This window comes from Erpetoichthys calabaricus, chromosome 5 (genome assembly GCF_900747795.2).
Source record: "Erpetoichthys calabaricus chromosome 5, fErpCal1.3, whole genome shotgun sequence".
NCBI lineage: Eukaryota > Metazoa > Chordata > Cladistia > Polypteriformes > Polypteridae > Erpetoichthys > Erpetoichthys calabaricus.
This window is the reverse complement of record NC_041398.2, coordinates 189,362,907-189,386,217: the sequence shown is the minus strand read 5'-3', so window position 1 is coordinate 189,386,217 and position 23,311 is coordinate 189,362,907. Positions and strand designations below refer to the sequence as shown.

Here is a 23,311-nt window from a genome sequence, read left to right as displayed (position 1 = left end):
CATGATACAGCTCTGGACTTGATTATTTTATTGCAGTTGTAAAGTAATTCTAAGGTAACATTTTGTAGCTCTCCTTTCTGAATCGCACATTGTCCTTAGTTTGAATTGTACTACACGTGATGGGGTTTTTTTATTCGGTAGGTTTTCCTCCTATTTCCTAAAAATATGCATGTTAATTATTCTGGTAGTTCTAAAATGTTACAGTGTTAGTGTGGATGTGTATGTTTGTGTGAGTGGATCCTTTTATAAACTGGTGTCTCAACCAAGGATGGTTTTCACCCTGTGCTCATCCCTGTCGTAAGTATCCCCAGAGAAGTCCGCGATGTTGCGATGCCAGACTTTGGATGACTTTGGTGATGTGTAAAAGCTGTTGGGATGCAGAATAAAACATTCGAGCATTTGTATTGTTGTCTGCATATTGATTTGGCAAAATTTTACACCGGATGCCCTCCCTGATGTTACCCTCCCCATTTATCTGGGCTTGGGACCAGCACGAAGAAACACACTGGTTTGTGCATCCCCTGTGGCTGAGTTACCCTGAAGATCTAATAAAGAGTGCAAAGAAGTTCAGTTCACTTGAGTTATGCCATTGGGAGCAAGAAGAGATAAGCTGTGTGTATGTACTTTCCTGATATTGTATTGTTGGTATAACTTTTGTTTATGTCAAATAACAGTTTTAAATGGTTAACAGATGTTTTGTATGCAGTAAAATTTAGTACAGTGAAGTACAAACAAATGTGACTTAAGAAAGTGGGCTTGAAAGCGATAAGAGCAGTTAAAGTATAAATACAGTGTGAAGCAATAATGTGTTGCTCTGTAAGGTCAAAACCTGAACAACTATAGAAATTGAAATGTTAGAGAATTGCAGGTTTCCAGTGCTTCCCTCTGCCCATTTTTCTTTTAGCAGGCAAACAGGTTAACCCACCAGCTCAAGGAGGCAGAACTAGCCACTTTGGTAAACAGTTAGTTTGACCTTGAATGGTTAAACTTAAAAGTGGCAAATACAAACAGGAAAAATTTCAGCTCACTGGGGCCAGTCAGAGGCCTTAAATCACTCAAATCTATAGAAAGGCTTCCAGTATCCAGAAACAGGCATGTTGTTACAAAAATTGGGTTTTATTTTTAAATTAAATAAATAAGAAAACATAAAATATATATTATTTTATTATGCACAGTCAACATTTTACAAGAGTATTAGGAAGTTGAGGAGTATTGCCTTGTACTATACTTTTGAAAATATTTAAACTTCAGTAAGATACAGCCAAGCAGTTACTTTCTTTTCCCCTTGGTTGATGATTATGCTAACTAAACATTTTTATGCCATTGAATGAGCACATTGTATCATCTAGTATTCAGAGTGACAAGAAAAGGAACAAAGGTTTTAACATGTATCTGTGGCAAATGTCATTTATCAAGTCACTTCTCACATGCTTGTGTTTGTCAGCGTCACACTTTCACCTCTGACTCAGTATATGGCTTTATATTACTGACATTTTATTTTAAGCAAAATATAGAATGCATTTTTCCCCTCATTCATCTGTTATCTGCTTTATTTGTATTAGAGTTGCAATGAACTATCATTCAATTAAACCTGAATATAATTTAAGAAAAGTGATCAAAACTGCTAATATAGTGCTCTCTGCTCTTTACATTCCAAAAATGTAATAGAGTACTGTGTACAGATCTCCAAAGTAGTAATTTTACATTTATGTTATGACTGCCCATTATTGCAACCTGTTTAATATTTTTTACCGGTATATTGTGCACACAGTACACCCCATTGTTACTATAGTGCTGTTAATAGCTTTCTCCATTCATCCATTCTGTTAACTGCTAATGCAGTTTAGGATGGCAGGGTTTGCTGTCTGTCCTTGCAGCAGGGCAAGGAATTTGGGCACATTCACATTCTCACTAATTTAGACTCACCGGTTTATCTATTTTTCTCCCGTTTTGATGGTTTAATGACCATTTTCTGGGTTCACTAGCACAAATATTCTCCATCTTTTAACTTTACTCTGAAAAGCCCCTTTACATTCATCTGACAGCAGTTTGTCCCATCTTTTTTATGGATGACATTTGGATTAACATTTTATCTAAATTGGTAACTGATAATTTTAGATTGCTTGAGTGGATTATCAGCAACTTTTAGTTGATTATTTTCATAAGGTAGACGAGATTAAAAAAATCAGTTATGGAAATAGTTTTGTATTATTGACATTAAGTATTTAATGCAAATAAATTACTTTTGAACTGTAATTTCTCATTTATGCATATAGTTAAAAAATGTGATTGGTACATTTCTTAAAGGTATCAATCAGAAATTTTATGGCCAGTTAGAAATGCTAATTTTTTGTTTTTTCTAAAAACATGTTTCACCAAACACCTGTCGGCTTCAGTTTCACTTCTATCTGGAAGTGTGATGTGAACAAATTTCCCCTGAATCTGTCAAGTTTTATTTTTTCATTTTGTACTTTGTATAAATATATATACATTATGAACATATGTATATAGTTATATCATTTCTTTTTTTAAAAACCTTTTTTCCTTCTATATAAGGTGATTCAAGTGGAGCTTCAATTTTGAAGGAATTTTGAGGAATCATGTCTGTTATTTTAAAAATTCTGCATTGTTTAACTTGAAAAAAATAGGAAAAGTCTGGTACCTTTTTTAATGCAAAACAGTGTATTTTACTGTTGCCGCTCTAATCCCATTATGACATTAGTTCAGAAATAAAAATACTATACATTATTCATCTTTGCCTTGAGAGTGCATTGATATGCTGAATCAGCTGTGCATTGTTGAATCATGCATTTCAATGTGGGAGTTGGAAATAATGACGAGATTAATCTTTTTTTTATTTTATTAATTTTAATCATTCCATACAAATAGATCAGTTTTTACAAAAAATAGGATTGAAGACAGATCAACCCCCACCCCTGAGAAAGAGAACATGGCCAGTGGGGTAAACCTTAAAGCTTGTAAACATACCTAAATTGATTAGTTTAATAGGGCAATAGAGATGAATGGAGAAGAGAAAAAAATGTGGAGAGAATTGCTTCCTTGGTGCTTTAAGAGCTTATTGTAAAATATTATTGATTAGATCCTGCCAGGTTTTGAAAAAGTTCTGTATAGATCCTCTAACTGAGAATTTGATTTTTTCCAATTTCAAATAATATAAAACATCGGTTTCCCACTGACTTAAAAGAGGAGAATTAGGATTCTTCCAGTTTAGCAAAGTAAGTCTGTGTGCCAAAAGTGTAGTGAATGTAATCAGAGTTTGTTTGTCCTTCTCCACTTTAAACCCATCTGGAAGAACACCAAAAACAGCTGTTAATGGGTTAGGAGGGATTGTGACACCAAGGCTGTCTGAGAGGCACTTAAAAAGTTTGGTCCAAAATGATGTTAATTTGGTGCAGGCCCAAAACATGTGACCCATTGAGGCTGGTACTTGATTGCAGCGTTCACAGGTTGGATCTTGCCGTGGAAACATTTTGGACAGTTTTAAGCAAGACAGATGTGCTCGATATATAATTTTGAATTGAATAATTGAACGCTTTGCGCTTATGGAGGTCAAGTGAATTCTCTGTATTGCTATTTTCCACTCCTTTTCTGATATATTGATTAAGAGATCTTTTTCCCATTGTCCTCTTGGATCTTTGAAAGGGAGGGACTGTAAAATAATTTTATATGTTGCAGAGATGGTGTTAAAGTCCTCGAAATTGAGTAATGTTTTTTCCGGCATGGAGTAGGGTACAAGATGAGTAAAATTGGGCAGGTTCTGTTTAACAAAGTTCCTAATTTGAAGATAGTGAAAGAAATGTGTAGCTGGAAAGTTAAATTTGGAATGTAATTGTTCATAGGATGCAAAGATGTTGTCTATATAAAGATCTCTAAGCAATTTAATCCCAAATCTTTTCCAGATATTAAAAATTGCATATGTTTGTGAGGGTTGAAAGAGGTGGTTCTCTTGCAGGGGTGCCACAGATAAAAGATTCTCCATCTTAAAATGCTTTCTACATTGGTTCCATGTCCTGAGTGAGTGAAGCACAATTGGGTTATTAGTATATTGGCGATAACTTACATTTATTGGGGCACAAAGCAGGGAATATAAAGAAGTACTGCAGGATTTTACTTCTATTGTGGACCAAGCCTGTGTATGTTCATCTATTCGTGTCCAGGTTTTTATAGCTTGTATGTTTGTTGCCCAGTAATAAAACTGAAAGTTGGGTAGAGCCATGCCACCTTCTGCCTTAGGTCTTTGTAGGGTCGTTCTTTGGATATGTGGATATTTTTATTGAGTTCCAAATAAATGAGGTTATTGTTGAATCTAATTGCTTAAAAAATGATTTATTGATGAATATTTCAATGTTTTGAAATATAAAAAGAAGCTTAGGAAGAATATTAATCTTAACAACGTTAATTCTTCCAGCTAGAGTGAGATGAAGGGTTGACCATCTATGCAAGTCTTGCTTAATTTTTTCCATACAGACGGCGAAACTTTGTTGATAAAGAGCTTTGTGTTTACTTGTGATATTTACCCCTAGGTCAGGGTTAGGCAATGTCGGTCCTGGTGAGCCGCAGTGGCTACAGGTTTTCATTCCAACCCAATTGCTTAATTAGAAACCAATCATTGCCAGTCTCAGACCTTACTTAATTTTATGGCTTGTTAGTCGGTGCAATGTAAGGCTCTTATATCGTAGATTTTTTTCCTTTCCAAGGATATCATCCAAATGATTTGAAGCCTAAAACAGATCATTTTCAGTCTGTCACATTTTTCTATTACCCTAGGTTCTTGTCTATAAGCCGGACTCATGTATAAGCCGGAGATCAAAAATCATACGAATTTTTAAAATAAAATCGTATCATAGATAAGCCGGAATCATGGATAAGCCGAACGTACTATAACCTATAACTAATAGAAGGGAGGGAGGTCAGTGGTCTCACTCGCACCCATTTAATTTCTTTAAGGGGGGAGAGAGTGTGAGATATTGACGTCTCTCTCACTCCCCGCATGGCGCGGTTGGAGCGCGTTCTTTCTGCTCTGGGCGTCGCCGAGTCAACACGCACGCGTAGCGGTCATTTAAATTGTGATTTTATATGTAAGCATATTTAAATATATATCGCGGATTTTTTGCTGGTTCGCGGATTTCTGCGGACAATGGGTCATTTAATTTCTGGTACATACTTCCTCAGTTGGTTTGCCCAGTTGATTTCATACAAGGGACGCTATTGGCAGATGGCTGAGAAGCTAGATTGCTTACTTTTCTCTCACTCTTGCGCTGACTATCTGTGATCCTGATGTATGGGGATTGAGCAGGGGGGCTGTTCGCACACCTAGACGATACGGACGCTCGTCTAAAAATGCTGAAAGATTATCTTCACGTTGCTATCTTTTGTAAAGCTGATTCCTGAAAAGACATGCTGCACAGTGCTTCGCATACTTAAAAGCTCGAAGGGCACGTATTGATTTTTGACTGAAAAACAAACTCTTTCTCTCTCTCTCTCTCTTCCTGCTCCTGACGGAGGGGGTGTGAGCTGCTGCCTTCAACAGCTTTGTGCCGCGGTGCTTCGCATACCTAAAAGCCAAACAGCACCATTGATTTGTTTGCTAGAGATTGTTTTCTCTATCTATGTGACATTCTGTGCTCCTGACACACACACCTTTGAAGAGGAAGATATGTTTGCACTCTTTTAATTGTGAGACGGAACTGTCATCTCTGTCTTGTCATGGAGCAGAGTTTAAACTTTTGAAAAAGAGACAAATGTTTGTTTGCAGTGTTTGAATAACGTTCCTGTCTCTCTACAACCTCCTGTGTTTCTGCGCAAATCTGTGACCCAAGCATGACAATATAAAAATAACCATATAAACATATGGTTTCTACTTCGCTGATTTTCTTATTTCGCGGGTGGCTCTGGAACGCAACCCCCGTGATGGAGGAGGGATTACTGTATAAACCGGATTTATGTATAAGCCGATATTCTATTTTTTCATTTTCACAACTTTTTTCCTTAGATAAGCCGCGGCTTATAGACAAGAACTTAGGGTAAGTGTTTTATTAAATCAAACAGTGCATGATGAACACACACACATATATAATTGGAAAAAAGATAGCTGGAGAACTGCTGGCTGCTTTATCTTTTACATTTTATTGCTAATAAGGAGCAATTAAAACACTGAATGCAGCAGTTTAAGATTGAAATAAGCAATTAAGGGTGGAGAACCTTAACAAGCGAGACCTCTAAAGTGAAGCATCAAAATGTCACTTAAGCAATATGTGCTTCATCAGCAATAATTGAGTTCTCGTTAAGGAACTGGGTTGGAACAAAAACCTGCACATACTGCGGCTCTCCAGGACCGACATTGCCTACCCCTGCCCTAGGTATTTAAACTGATCTGCAATGATAAAAGGTAGGGTGTCCAATCTAATATTATATGCTTGAGAATTCACTGGAAAGAGTACACTTTTATTCAGATTCATTCTGAGACCAGAGATCTTTTGAAATTCTGTAAGTGCTGTTAAGACTGCAGGCACAGAATTTTGTGGGTCTGATATATACAGTACCATATCATCTGCATATAGAGAAATTTTCTGTTCCAGTCCTTCTCTGATAATCCCCTTTATCTGATAAGCATTTCGACAGTGAACCGCCAGTGGTTCAATGGCAATTGCAAATAGCAGTGGTGACAAGGGGCATCCTTGTCTGGTACCACGTTCTGGTTTAAAGTAGTCTGAACAAATGTTGTTAATACAAACTGAAGCTTCTGGATTGGTATACTGTAGTTTGATCCATGCAGAAATGTTCGGGCCAAACCCAAATTTCTCTAATGTAGTGAAAAGGTATTTCCATTAAATCATGTCAAATGCTTTTTCTGCATCCAATGATAATAATATTTCTGGGGTGTTTGACTTTGCTGGTGAGTATATTACATTAAACAGGCGTCGAAGATAGGAAGATAAGTGTCGACCCTTGATAAATCCAGTTTGATCTTGTGATATTACCGAAGGCAGCACTTTCTTCATCCTTCTAGCTATGAATTTTGAGAGTTTCTTAACATCATTATTCAGAAGTGAAATTGGTCTGTATGATGCACTCTTTAATTCATGATTCAGGCCTTTAACATTTCAGCTCACAAAATTAACTGTCCCATCATGGAGACATTGATTCTGAATTTGTGATGCCATTTTATAGTCTTAACTGGAAATGAGACAGCTTTAACCTTAATTTCCAATTTCCCCACGAGTTATTACCATGAAGCCTATTGTTACGTTGGTAGTTATAATTATAAGAATTAAAAGTATAGATTAGATATAGCCTGCTGTCTTTCTCTTCCCCCCTTATCCCCCCACCCCTCCTTTTGCCTCCCCACGTGAGGCTGAACCCCACTAATCTCTTTTTTTAAAACAGGACCAGTACAGTACTTTATTTGTCCCAAAAGCAAAATTTAGCTTCCACAGAAGCTAAAAAATATAACAAACAACACATCTCCTCAAACACATGTATGAATTACAAATAGAAAAACAAAATTCCTACTTGGCTAATGTTTAGAGAGAAGTTACAGTGAAGCATTTTAAAGACGTATTGCTGCAGGTATGAAGGGGCCCAATTAGTGTTTCATGAGACACTTCTGCTGAATAAGTTAATGGCTGAAAATACTTAGTGATAGTGTATGTTAGACAGGGTGTGCTGCATTGTTTACAATGGCCACCAGTTTTGTCTTCATGCTTTTCTCTGCTGCCACCTCCACTGAGTCAAGAGTTTGTCCTATAGCTGAGCCTGCCTTCTTAATTAGTTTGTTGATTTTCTGTGCCTCTCTTGAAGTTAGGTTACTGGCCCAGAATGCCATAATGTACAAAATCACACTGGCCATCACAGAGTTGTAGAACATGTAAAGGATGTCACTTCCAACATTAAAGGAGTGCATTGTCATTAGAAAAAAGAGTCATTGCTGCCCTTTCGTATATAGTTCCTCTCTGTTATGAGATCAGTCTAACCTGTGATTGATGTAGACTCCAACTACTCTGTTTAATGCTTGCATGGACTGGGTGTTGGGCAGGGTCATTGGGTCCAGTGGCTCTGGGGCATCTGTGGTGAAGAAAGATTCACTGATCTTGACTTTACTGATGACTCTGATCTTCACGGAGTCAATGAAGGCTCTGATCGGGGCTTTTGAAAGACTGAGTGAGGAGTCTGAGTGTCTGGGCTTGCGAGTGTCCTGGATAAAATCAAAGATCCTGGCCTTTAATGACCTCTTGGGCACAACCATCAGCAGTGTGTCTGTCTGCGGAGAGAGTGGCAACCTTGTTGAGAGATTTACTTACCTTGGCAGCAACATTCATGTCTCTGGTGACTCTTCCTATGAAGTCAGCAGACGAATTGGGAGAGCATGGGGGGGGGGGGGCGGTGATGGGGGGTTATGAGGTTGCTGGAAAGAGGTGTGTGGTGCTTCTGATATCTGTGCAAAAGGACGAAGGTCCAAGTCTTTAGAGTTCTGGTGTTTCCTGTCTTGCAATATGGTTGTGAGACATGGATGCTATCCAGTGACCTGAAACGAAGACTGAACTCCTTGGGTACTGCTGGTTTGACTTTGTATCAAATGAGGCACTGTGACAGTAGATGGCCCTATACCAGTGCTTATCCCAGCACAGACAGACACGAGGCACACTTACACAAGTTCACGTTTTTTTATTTTCTTCTTTCCTTTTTACAGCACCACACAATGCTCAAACTCACAATTTCTCTTTTCCCAAGTCTTCTGCTGCCTCTACTCCTCCACCCGCAAGCTCTGTCCTCTTTCACCTGACTCCCTGAATGGAGTGAGGTGGCCCCTTTTATAATGCACCCGGATGTGCTCCAGGTGCTCCCTGATGACCTTCCTGCATAACTTCCTGCCCTGGCGGTGGCCACGGGTCCCCACAAGGTTGAGCTTCCAAACTCTGTTCCTGTGGCCCCAACACCCACCAGAGTGGCTGCCTTCTCGTGTTCCAGGGGAGGTACTGCTGCTGTCCCAGTCCTTCCATCCGCCAGGCGTCCAGACTGGGCATTAGCACCAGCGATCTTCTACACACTTTACCTGCATTGAGAGGGATAGTCAGTTACGGCACTACGGCCAAGTGGCACGATTCCCTAATCGTGATCTGGCTCGCAGGATCCTCATTGTTGAGGACCTGAGGGGTTTGGACCTGGACAAGGGGACGCTCACATTATACCTGGCATCAGTATTTTAGTATCAATCTGCCCATCCCTAGAAAATATCCACTCATTGAAGGAGCATTTGTCTGAGGTGTCGCTCCTTGCATCTACACAATCTGACATTAAAAGCACACAGTAATAGCCAAATGTGGACAAATTCATAGTGAAAAATTTGCCCAAACCCAGGGCAAAGATGAAAGTTTGTGCAGGCAGAAATGAAATACGGCTAACTGAGAAGTAGTCTGCTCTATTTGGCTAATTCTTAATTGCATTCAGCTGGCACCGACCTAATTATATCTGTTTTTCTCAGCATTTACGGTCACGTGAGTTTTACCTGTTTTAATTCACTGATGTCCCACTAGCAGCAATTGTAAGCTGCCCCCTTGGTGGTAGGAGTGTGATTGGGTGTCCTCTTCGGTGAAACAAACTCACTTAGAAATTGGGAAACATCAAGAATAATAATAGAAAAAAGTTCAAGAATAATAATAGAACACATACACTGCAGAACTGTGACACAACTATACAGAGAGAAGATGAACATGGTTTAGAAAGTGGCTATGTAATTTTACAGCTCTGCTAAAGAAAGAGTTTAAGTGTTGCATTTTAAAAATGCCAATGTTATCATTTTTACAATATAAAGGAAAATGACAACACTTATCAACTGCATAGCTAGAGGTAAAAATATTCCAAAACTTACACTGTATTCCAATATCAGCAAAAACAACATGTCAGACTACGTTTTGAGGAAAAATGCCTCATGCACGCCATAGCAAGCAGCTGTACTGTTTTTTCTTCAATGCAATAGTGCCTTTTCCTTGGATCAAACAGGAATGCATTTAAGAGTTTTTTTGATATCGTAGTTTGTTTTTTATTTTCTAATATTACACTAGTACCTATTTGAATACAGTCAGCAATGTAATAAGATAGGCAGTTTTTATATAAAACTGAAAGTAGTACCCAACATTGTAAATCCTAAAAAACTTTAAAAAAAAGTAGCCACAGTTGTAATAACATAGATAGAAGCATCTTAATAGGGAATGTTGTAAGGCTGAGTGTACATGGAGAAAATAATCCACTATGAACTACTGAAGGCTCACTTTAACAAATACAATATTTTAGTTTGATCTGAGAGGCAATCTTGTTTCTCCAAAATTATAAATTATAGTGCTGGAATCTAGAAGTCTTATTATCAACCATTGACTATCTTTTACACTTAGCTTAGTCTGTGGAATGAATGTTTACATCATCAGTGGCTAAATTTGATGCTCTCACTGCTTTCTCTTCAGATAATTTTATATAATATAAGATATAGTATACCAAAGATTTCATGAACGAACTAAATTAAACTTCAGCATAATGAACAAGTTGATTTAAACACCTTTACAAAAATAAGCTTAACCGATCTTTGCAGAATGATTACTCAACACCATTCATGTATTTCTCTTATTCAGTCACTAGTCCTGTTTAATGAAGTCTCTGACTCACTAATCGACAGTGTATTTTTATAGTTATGTACTCATTGGACTCAGCCTTTTTTCCTAATTCTGTGAACTGCAGTAGTGAAGCTACTATTTAAAAATGATAATCTTGATGTTTCTGTCTTGGAGAATTTATCTGTAACCTACTGTTTTTAAGCAAAATTCTAAAAAAAATGATGACTTCTTTAAAAATACTATTTTTGACAAATCATTCAGGACAACTATCATTTGGGTGTAGTGGTGGCTTGAGGCTAGGTATCTGCGGTGGCAATTGGAAGGTTGCCGGTTTGAATCCTGTAAACGCCAGAAGTGATTCTACTCCATTGGGCCCTTGAGCAAGGCACTTAACCTGCCATTGCCCCATCCTGAGTATGATGTTAATCTGCATCCATCCCTGCAAGCAGGTCCTCCAACTTGTAGGGAAAACTTGAGGGTTGGTGGCAGGATTGGCACGCCAGCCACCATAATAAATCTCACATTGTACCATTGTGGTGCTGAGGTGTCACTCGCTGCACTCGTGTGGTTCGTTGTGTGAAGGGCACAGCAGTGTGCTATCAGTACATGATCTCAAACTCTCTCTCTCTCATATGGTTTAGACAAAAATCATATTACAGAAACAGTTTAGGTTAAAGGAGTTAATGACTTATGCAATATTGCTGTTGCAAATAATCAGTTTTTCTAGTTGATTTATGCGTATTATTTGATACCATTGATTGCAGCATTCTTATTTGCTACCTTAGATAGCACAGGTTGTACATTGAGCTTGTTTCACATGTGTATAACAGGAAGAAAATTCTTTGTCAGATGTGGCAGTCATACATCAGAAATTCATGATATTATGTATGGTGTGCCACAGGAATTTATTTTAGCCATTAGGGCTCATTATTTTAAAACATAAAGTGAATTACCACAGCTACTGTATGTAAACGACACACAAATGTATTTATCGATAGAACCAGATATCCCTGATGCTCTAAATCCTCTGTTCCACTGACTTACTAGCATCTCTGAATGGATGAGTAATTTTCATAAATTTTAACAAGGAAAAAATCAGAAATTTTAATTATTGTCAGTAGACAAATAATTATATATATATATATATATATATATATATATATATATATATATATATATATATATATAAAAAACTTTTTAAAAAACATGCTTATATTAAGTTAAAAAGTAAAAAATAAGTCTCTCATATGTCACTTGTAAAATAAAATGTGGGTGCTTTTGCTCAGATTTTAAGAAGCGTTTTTTGAATGTTGATTGATGAAAAACGCCCACGCTTTTATTTTACATGATGTATGAGAGACTTATTTTTAACTTTTTACTACACTTTGTAACTTAATATAAGCATGGTTTTAAAAAAGTTTTTTTTATATATATGGTGCCCTGTGTTGGCTGGGATTGGCTCCAGCACACCCCGTGACCCTGTAGTTAGGATATAGCGGGTTGGATAATGCACGGATGGATGGATATTATTTTCAACTTTTTAGTCTTGGGTTTGTTTTAGTTCTATCCGTTACTAGAGCCATCTATTGGTGAAATCTTGAACTATTCTTCATATGAAAACTTCATTTCTTAATTAACATGGATTAATTGATCAATTAGTAAAATGTATTGATTCATGTATTGTCATTGGAAGTGAGTAAGTGTGCAAAATTTCAAGTCATTTGGACAATAGGAAGTGGGTTAAATATCGATTACAAGATTTGTACCTGACAACAAGCAGGCGAAGTTAATGTAAAGCGTGGTAAAAAGGTGAGGATTTTAGACATAAACCAGGCCATCTGGCTTTACAAATAAGTACAGAAGTAAAGAAGTTAGGCATCATTTTAGATTCAGAGGTAAACTTCAAATAATGTATTAAACATATTAGTAGCGCAGTGTTCAGAAATCATATAAAGCACTATTTCTTAATTGTCATTTTGTGATTGTTTTGCCAGAGATTTGCTTAGCATGGTGAGACTAAATATAACTAAGCAGAACAGAAAAGTTTTTTTTTTTTTTTTTAAAAGCATTTTTCACTACTTGTTGTTTGTTTAAATTCAGGAATTTGCTTGGTGGTGTTGTTGGCTAAGTGTTAGTCATCAGTCGCAATCTAGTGGCCTTTGTCTACAATGAAGCTGTTGCATTGTGGATGGAGAGCTTGTAAGCTACATATGTCATGCTTTTGTATGTGTGACATTTGACTAAGCTCTCTTCGAGCCTGTCGCTCCTACATGCACTTGGACTACTATAATCCACCCACCTCAGAGGGCAAATCCAGATCACATCACCATTTGTTTCAATCCCAGAATTCACTCTGTGATGTTGCCCGCTGAGCACTGTTCACTAGTTACTAACTGGAGACTATTAGGCTATGTAGAAGCTCTTGCATTGTGGATAAAAACAAGAGGATTCCCTTCATCCTGCAATGGTACAGCTTCTAAGGTGCAATGACACACATTAGTATGTGTGACATCAGTTTGAGCTCTTTTTCAAACACCCTGATTCCTACCTGTGCCTGGACTATTAAAATGCTGTAAAAAAACAATTCATTTATATGGTATGAATTTTCAGCAATTAAAGTGGATTGTGATTTGTAGCCTAGCTAAGGTGCTATTTTCACAGAAATGGAATGTCTCATATGTGTAATGTGTAATTAAACATTCAGTTTGGCAGATATATATTGTCCTAAAAGTGGATCCCAAAAAGATGGCTCTGAATTGCACTGGTGATTCTAATGAGTCGAATAAGATGATTCAATTAAGCATGTATTTTGAAATTAATTGAATTAGTAAAGTGAATTGTAATGCTCATCACTAGTTAACGAATAATTACTGTAGATACATCGGTTCATTTCAGTGGATAAATTTGATTTAAAACATGGGCATAAGCAGTAACTATCTGACTGCTTATATGAGGCACTTTCCAAACAACACAACAAAGGCTGTTTTACAGGAATTCAATAACATTGATAGTAATCTTAAAGTGTCAAGTTTGATTTCCCAAAGGTAGCCTTAAAGTTGTGACAAATTTTAGTTGGTTTGACTTCTCCATTAAGTATTGCCTATAAGTAAGTGTTACTAACTACTTTAATGTCTTTTACATATACTGATGCAAACATAAATATCACAACAGCAAATGTCACAAACTGTACAAAGTGATTTGCCAACAAACCTGACTCAACAGGTATATTGTTACAAAAGCAGCTTTAAAGAGTTTGTGTATGCTCAATTATGCTGATATTCACTAATTTTATGTGGCAGTGATCTAATAATGCTTATATTTTTAAATGTAGTATTGATTTTAGGCAGTACAGTAGACCAGTGCGAAGTCGCGGTTCAGAGTTCGTGGCCTCAGTCATTTGCGGATTTTTCCTTAGGACCTAACTAATAATTGTTAGCGGAAGCCGCAAATATCCTCCGCAATTTTTTTTATGTCTTTTTTTGTGGCAATACTGTACTGTAGAGAGAACACAAAGCAACCTTAGAGAAAAAGGTGGCTTGTGATGGTGAAAGTAGCCAATCCGAGAGTGTTATTCATTTCTCCTTGCTGCTGCTCTATGATGCATCTCCGGCAGATGCAGCCCAGCATTCTCGTATCTTAATAGTTTACCGCATGTAGCTATCTCGAGTGTTTCGCTGAACATTCTCGTGTTTTTCGTTTTGTTCTTCTTAAAGCCCTAAGATGCCGCCCAAATGCCCTGCACCTTCTAAGGCTTCTAGCAATGAACCTAAGCACCAGAAAAAGTTTAAGACATTCCAGGAGAAGGATGAACTACTGGATTTGCTCCCGGAACTTAAAAGTAATGCCGTAGTAGCCACCCAAGGAGCTGTAAATCCTCTGCTGTGCAGTCATTATCTTCATTACATATCTTCATCGTACTGCACAACTAATTCAACATCATCATCTTCAATCAATATCATTCATTGTAGCTGCGTTTTTCCAAAATTACCAAAGTTCAGCAGCTCTAGCTTAAAAATGGAATTCAATAAAAGCCTGATGCGTTGAAATGATTCCGCAGACAAAAACTTTTAAAAGTTTTAGTTAAAATTCAACATAAAACAGTTCACACATAAAAGAAAAAATTAAAAACGCAAAAAAAAAAGAAAAGTTCTTGTTAAGAAAAGTTCTGTTCTAAGCTTAAATCTTGTTACATTTTAAATCTTCACAAATCACTTCAAAATGTTTCTGAACCATTTCAAAACGACGGTCAGAAAACTGTGTGCCTATCCCATTTCTAAGTTGAAAATGGGTCTTTTAAATCCCTGTGTACTGGGACCTATTCTAAACAACAACTGACACATTTAACACACTGTATCTTAGTTATAGCAAGAAAGTTCTGTCTCTCACTAACTTATAGGAGGAAAAGACTATACCATTGTCTATGACTATCTATATTACTAAACGAAGGTTGTATATATGCACTGATGCCAGACGCCAGACGCACCGAAGCGCACGCGCACTGCGACTCAGCGCCCCAGAGTCAAACCCAGCAGCTTCTCAGACTCAGTAGGTAGCGCCCAAACAACACAACACAACCTGTAAACTAAACTTCAGGTCACAATACAACCTCCGCCTGAATGCGCACACCATCTCATATAAAACCTTCGTTTAGTAATGTTTACGAAGGTTGTATATATGCACGGATGCCAGACACAACCCGTGCCAAAAGCGCACGCACACTCACACAGCGCCCCAGAGTCAAATCCAGCGGCTTCCCAAAGTCAGTAAGTGGCGCCCAAACAACACAACACAACCTGTAAACTAAACTTGAGGTAAGGCGTGCACGCCAACAAGTTGCCATGGTGACATATTTAAACATAGACATAGAATAACTAGACGCCTCATGACTAGCAGAATCGTACGTCAACGTTGCTGCCGTATTGTGAGTGGCACTGCTGTGGAGTGAAGTAATGAATAATGTGCTGCTTGGGATTGTACAAACCGCTGTACACTCCAAACCAGATCCCAGGGGATTACATTTCATAGGTAAGGCTGAACAATTGTTTTGGTTATATTTGGCCATTAGAAAATCCCGTTTTATAATCTTTACTTTAGCTAAGCCAGGCTAAGCTAGCAAAGCTGTGCATTTATGTGCTCAAGTGAGCCTCCAAACAACGTTTTGGCTAAACGTATTTAGTCACTATGTAGATTGTTGTTAGCTGTTAACATTTCTCAAACTTGATGATGTTTTTTCTCAAGGAGCACATTGAGGAAACACAGTTTGAAATTGACAACCATCATTTTATGCTCATGTCTTTAGTTGTGTCTGTCTTCCACAAACTAAGGCTGCACCATATTGCCAGACTGAATACTCTCAAATTACAGGATCTGAGTGAGCGAGAGGAGTGTAAGTCTGGAGGAGATCAGTGAGGTTGTGGAGAGCTATAAATGTTAAGAGCGGTATTTAGGATTGTATTCTATAGTTAACAGGGAGCCAGTGAAGTTGAGAGAGAATAGGTGTAATATGTTCAGTGAATTTACAACAGCAGGATATTATCCTGGCACCAGAATTTTGGAGAAGTTGTAAGCGATGGATAAGTTTTTGTGGGATGCCAGATAGAATAGCATTACAGTAATCTATACGTTAGGTGACTCGGGCATTAACCAATACTTCAGTACTGTGTTGCTTAAGAACAGGACAAAGTCTGGAAATGTTTCGAAGATAGAAGAAGGCAGTCCCCGAAATGTTACTTATATGGGAGGAATGATTAATAATAATAATTACAATTATTATTATTTAATAATTGCCATTATTAGTGTATAAATGGATATAAATAATTGCATTTAAACGATTCACCAAAATCTGTTGTATGTAAACGATACTGTTTTAAACATTGTTTTTTCATCAGAAAACCCGGTTTCCACGTCTACCAGTATTAGTTTAAATGGCACTTTTGCCACTCGCAATAAGGCTGACGTATCGTGTCGACTGGGAAACACAGTGAATGCGCCATCTATCTATATATGTCTATGTATTTAAACTTGAGGTAGTGGTGACTACTGACAGTGCCAGCAGTCAGCTACTCCACAGTGCCTGCGGTCAGTGTTCTCCACTCCACAGTACCAGCAGCTACTCGACTACACAGTGCCACCAGTCAATGTGCTCTATCCACTGTGCCAGCACTCAGTGTGGCATATTTGAATCACATTAAGGTAATTCAGTGTTAAAAGTAAGTTCAATTATGATTCCTAACAGCAAACGACTTCTAGCTAACAACACACCCATAGAAAAACAAAAACGAGACTGCATGGATAAAAACAATGAACGAAGGCGCCTACAACACGCTTCTGAAACACCAGAACCAAAGGAGTCACGGCTCCAGAAAGAAACAGCTTTACTACAGATATATTTATTTAATTAAATGAAAACTTTCCCAGGACGCTCCCACCGTCCATGATTTTTCATCCCTGCAAAGATTGGAGGGAACAGAAAGTAATTGCCATTCTTGGATTTGCGATTCTTTAGAGAATCGGGGGTTTACTGGTGAAAGAAGATTATATTCTATTCAAATTAAGCAAACACTAATAGGAGTTTAACTCAAAGCTTTAACTTTTTAAGATTGGCTCTTACAATCATTATTGGTGAGTACCCGTACATTTTACTATATTTTTATTAAATTAAATTATCATGTATTTACCCTACTTATACCAAAGAAAACGACAGCACATAATAAAGAAAATGCACTTGCATGAATTACAGTACATATAAGGATAACATCGGTATTGTACATTCTAGCAAAGCGGGAGACATAGCAGTACAGTGCTGTACAGTATACAGGTTTACCTTTACATTAATTTTTTAGGGTAATGTATTAAGCTGAGTTTGAAATTAAATTAAAGTGTTTTGGGGGGCATATTTAGGGTTTAAACTATAAAAATAGGCATTTATAGGCATGTTTCTGACCACATCCAAAATTCGTAGTTTTTCACAATTCGTGGGTGCTCTAGGAACGTAACCTATCTGTGACTTTGCAGGCTTTCCATTTTTATAGGTGCCTTTCCCATTGGTGATGAAATGCCAGTTCGCAATATGGGTAACTCATCCCTGCCTGATGCAACTTTTCAAGGCTATATTGCACCACCTTCCCTTCAAAGTCACTGTCCCCAATGACCACTTCCAAGTCTTTGCAACAGCGCACAAACTCATGACAACAGCAGGGTGGTCTTTTTTCTCACTTTGGTTGTGCAGCCGGTGCTGAGTGCACATCAGTAGGGATTGTGAACTTGAGCAATCAAGTGGCACAGCAGGGATCTTGCGTGCTGTGCTGCCAGGTGGCACAGCAGGGATGTTAAGTGCTGTGCTGTCATGCAGTGAAGCAGAAATGTTTGAAGCTGCACAGCTGGTCTGAGAGTTTGACTCCTCCTTGGTGAGAGGCCAACCTGTCTCCATGCACCACCGCTGCCCAGCATCCAACCTTCATCCAGTACATTGCCTCAGACAACTGGGACAATGTAGTACACGGGCCATGCCAGCTTTTGGGCAATTTAGGGCAGAGTCCCTTTTTCTGCTGTGGGTTGTACAGCCATACCAGGTTGCCAGGATTTAGAGGGGTTTCTTGGCATCAGCTGTCATATTTCCTTTTCTGTTAATTGCTAGCATCCTTCTGATGGTTCTGAGGTAGCATGTGAGTGATCTACAGACTCACCTGCAAGTCCTGTATGTACTGTGGTCCTAGAGTAGTGTTGACATCAGGCTGTGGGTGCATCCCAAAGGTGAGCGTTACAGAAGTTTGTAGCTCCCATCCAAACATCAGCATAGCAGGTGTAGTGGAGTGATAAGCACACAGTACAGCAGAAGGATGTTGGTCCCAGTCTCTCTGATTCTCTGATGTTAAAAGGAAGAGCTGGGTGACCAGGATCTGATTAAATCTTTCCACAAGTCTGCCGCTCAGAGGGTGCAGTGGAGTGGTGGTAGTCTTGTAGATATGGAGGTACAGTACAGTTGTCACTGTAGTGTATATACTACATTGTTTGGTAATATGGCTAAATGGATTTTAATATTCTTAGTATTGATTTAATCTTTGTTTTTTATTTAAAATTTTGATGATCCATGATTATCATTATTCTTCTAAAAGCTAAGCTGAAATGTTCCCTATAGCTTGTAAAACCTCTCCCTTTGTCATTCCATAAGAAGAAAACACTTGCATCTGTCAAAAAATAAAAATCAGTCTCAACATTTTACATTAATTTGCTAAATGTGCAATTGTAATCATAGTCTTTAGTTTTAAAATATTGTTTATTTCCTGATTTTAAATGATTGTTCACTAAAGTAGTAAGAATATCTACATGTAATCTAAATTTAATCAGCTGAAGTTAATATCAGTTGTTCTCTCATGCACTGTTCACAATAGTACTGTGAGTATACTATGTTTTCTGAGTCATAAAACATTTCTATAATGGTATGTCCTGTTTTTTGACAAAGGCTTACTAAATTCAAAAAACTAATTGCCTTTTTTTTTTTGCCCCTAGGAAATAGTATTGAAGAATGGCACAGAGGCATTTGAGACTTGGGAGAAACCTCCTCCTCCAGTTTATATGCAGTTTTATTTCTTTCATGTAGTGAACCCTGCAGAGATTCTTGCAGGTGAAAAGCCAGTTGTAAAGCAGAAAGGGCCATACACCTACAGGTACTTTACAGTTGAAATCTTATGTTGTATTATTCTCAGTTTTTGAGTTCAATTCGTGTTTTATTTTTATTTTTTTATTTTTTTTAGAATATAACTACATTTTCATACCTCCTTAGTTTGTTTTAAGGTTGAGGGAGAAGCAACTCTGGAAATGGTGCCAATTCATCACGGGGCCCAATCATGCATTTACATACACACACCCATACAATTTGGAATTGTGAATCAACCTAACCCATTCCTCTTTGGGAAGGTGGGACGAAAACCAGTATACCTCAATGAAATCCTCCATAGATAAGAAAAAAATGTACAAACTCCATGTGAGCAATGACAGGGCACAGGATTCATACGCAGGATGCTCGATCCATGAGGTAACAGTGCTATCAACTTCACCACAACCCATTTTAAGAATTATTTTGTTTTTATTAGGATATAGTAAACAAAACTGTGACTTTTCTATGTTTTGAAATGCAGCTTTTCAGTGTAGATGATTTATCTCTCATGTACAATTTGTTATTTATGCACAATCCCTTTCTCTTTTAATTATTTATCTTTATATATAATCTTCATTTGGATCTTGATCTTTGTTTGTCCGCGAATTCACTGCCTTGTGTGGTGTTCCTGCTGTGTTCAGTAGAGGGCAGTAGTGATGGAGGAGGAGAGGAAGTGAGGGGGAGGATCGTTGGATGAGGTTGGAGTGTGGTGATTAAAGAGGATTGAACTAAAGGAGACTACGTGCTGTTTGTACTGGCTGAATACAAAACACCTTGGTTGTTACTTTTGTTTACAAACACTGTCAATAGCACTCTTTGTGTTTAGATCTGGCATCGACACCGTGCTTTGTGTTTAGATCTGGCGTTGACACCTGCTTCGTTGTCGAGACTGTGGTTTTTTGTGTTCCTATCGACCGTCGTTGGCAGCACTTCGTCCAAATCGAATGTTCACCCACTTCTTGGAGTCGGCAGTCAGAGTATATAAGTCGGGCACACTTCTGTGATTTTCCATCAGTCGGCGTTTGGAGTTCAAGAAAGAAGCATTGGCTCTTCCTTACTCTTTGGATTGCCACAAAGCAACCTGCGAGATTGGAGAAAGGTTGAGAAGAGATCGTGACAGGAAACGACAGCGTCATGAAAACGAGACGGACTGTGAACGGAGAGAAGCAGAAATGCTCCTCCACCACCACATAATTACTATCCGGACAGTGATTCCGAGTAGGCCGTTCCGTTTGAATCAATGTCCAAGGGTTTTGTTTTCTAATTTTGTTTCCCTTATAAAAAATCATAATGCTGTACGACGAAGGGCCCAGTTCACGACTGGCAGCCGCGTTTAAACAGGGAGCCCTTCACAGACAACTTTAACACGTGCAACGTAGTTGGGCGCACATGGCTAGTATTATTTTAATGGATGTGAATTGAATGTACAGCTCTTGTACTAAATTTTACTTTCCAAACAAAAGACTTTTTTATATATAAGCAGCACACATTATAAAACAAATTAACTGAAACAAACTACAGTGAAGAAAATACACAGATGATTAAAATATTGTTTTTAAATGTGACAGCCTGAAAATTTGTTTGCTTTGTTTTGTAAGAATGCGCTTTTTTATATGTTCAACCAATTAGCATAATTAATGGTGAAATATTGTATGTTGTTGTGTAATTAAATATGACAGCTAAATTCTGTGAAGTTTATTTAAGTTCATTGCAAATGTTAATGTAAAGGACAGGCTTTGTATTTTTAAACTGCAGTTATTTTAATTACAATTACCCCAAACGTGTGTTATTAAAGAAAGCTGTATGGTAATTTTACCAAAAAAAGCAAAACTCTTACTGAACAAATATGTCTAGTTTAAAGCAGTCTGCATAATTTAATATAAAATATGTATTGGTGATGCAAAATCATAAACTATTTTTATTTTGCATTCCATTTTTTTATATTAAATAAGGTTTTGAAGGTTACTGCTCTGCTGTCAGCAGTTGAGTTTAAAACTTTTACGGGTTGTATGAAGAATAATATGGTCATTTTTAATTCACAAGCATGCCTTCATAACCATCTTAAAGAGAACTAGAGATCAAAATCACCATGTGGATATGGGTCAACAGAACATTGAAGTATTCACATGTTTATTTATTAATGATATTAATATGTTTGATGCTAGCATACTGGTCAACATTTAATTGGCATTTCTGAAGTATGTACTAAATGAGCAATGACTTTATTCCATCTACTGTAGTCTCTTTTGTTTGGTAGTTGCTTTTGGCTACCTGTGTGACTGTCCAGGTTGCACAGCAAGCTGGACAACTTTAGCCCAGAGTTTGGAGATATTCAGCATTGCAACTAAAGTGGTAGACATGTCACTCCCACAATCTTTAAATCATCATTTTTATGCTCACAAATATTTGAAAGGGAGAGATAAAACAAGACAAGTCAGGTTGGTCGCATGTCCTTAAAGCTTAGTGTTCATCCATAGTATTGTGAAAGTCTCAAAAAATGATAGTAAAGATCACATTAGCGCAAATAAATGGAAATTATTACTCGGTCAAATAACGGAACAGCAAAAAGAGATTGAATATATGGGCATAGGTGATATGACAGAAGTATGTAGATATTGTTCGGATTTAAACTTTAAGTCGGAGATTTTTAGATTGTCTAATTTGTGTTGCCATCAGGGAAAAGTAGTGTTTCCTCCCAAGGAAGAGGCATATCCGCGAGAATTAAAAGATTTGTTGTTTGGTGAAAATGAAATCCACATATGGCAGAGATGCAAAGTGGCTGGCGTGTAGCGCAGGATGGGGGAGTTGGCGAGTGAAGCGAGCAGGGGGCAAGGTCCCCTAGTTTGTGTGTGTGTATATGTGTGTGTGTGTGTGTGTGTGTGTGTGTGTGTGTGTATATATATATATATATATATATATATATATATAATAATATATGGAAGAGAAGGTCTGTGATACGGTTTGCATATTTGCAGCTGGAGATCCACAAAGGGAGGAAAAAATGAATCACATATCATAAAGTAGTTTTTTTTTTTATTTTTGAGCTTTCAACCCTTACCAGGGGTCTTCATCAGAGGATAATGCTTAGACTTATCTCTTCCACCTTTTCACCTCAAACGGATACTCAAAAACATTCATTAATCTTAGCTTACACAGGAGACGCCAAATAAATCAGCAAACAATTGACTTAAATCAGAACCCCAACCCACCTGGCACTCACTCCCTTATCACCACAAGGTGTCAGAAGGTACAGCACGCATCCTGACCAAGTGGGGCGTCAGAATAGCACACAAACCCACGAACAATCTGCGCACAGTCCTCTTTAATGCCAAAAACAAGAAATCGACAGCAGAAACACGAAACGCAGTTTATAGTATCCCATGCAATTCTTGCTCAGCGGTATACATAGGACAAACTTCAAAAAGAATCTCAACACGTGTACAGGAACATCGCAACGCCGTCAGAAGAAAGGACGCACTATCATTGATCTATGCACATACTAAATCAACAGGACATACATTCAACTGGGACAATGTAAAAGTAAAATTTAAGGCCAGTACTAAAAGTGCCAGAGAGTTGGCCAAGTCTTGGCTATCAAATGAAAACGCCATCAACAGACACTTGGACATAAATCCAGCATATGCTAACTTAAGAAGAACATGTACATAATAAATAAACTATACAAACCCCCCCCCTTGATCATACTGACTTAGTCACCACTACCCCTCCAAAGCCCTCACCCCCGGAACCCTGTGGGAAACTGAGGCATCATCGTCAACCAGGGAGGCTGCCACCAAGCGTCCCAGGGGAGGTACTGAGGAGCCCATGGCTGCTTCCCTGGAACATAAGTAGAAGGGGCATCCCGGCTGGGCACGGGACCCCGGCTGCCCGCCACTATATATATATATATATATATATATAATATATAATATTTGTGTGTATGTATACGTGAATGTGTGTATAATAGTACTAGTTTATTTCTTGGCTGTCTTCCTTGATGCCACACATCCATCTCTTTTATGGCTTTTAT

The 23,311-nt window shown here is 38.0% G+C and overlaps 1 protein-coding gene across 1 annotated transcript in view; it reads left to right on the top strand.

Moving 5' to 3' along the window:
* Positions 1-23,311, top strand: part of scarb2c (scavenger receptor class B, member 2c) — a 155,118-nt gene that overhangs the window by 1,278 nt on the left and 130,529 nt on the right. Inside the window, exon 2 of the mRNA XM_028802315.2 lies at positions 19,134-19,291. Within this exon, the coding sequence (XP_028658148.2) occupies positions 19,134-19,291 (158 nt within the window). The remainder of the gene's footprint in view (positions 1-19,133; positions 19,292-23,311) is intronic.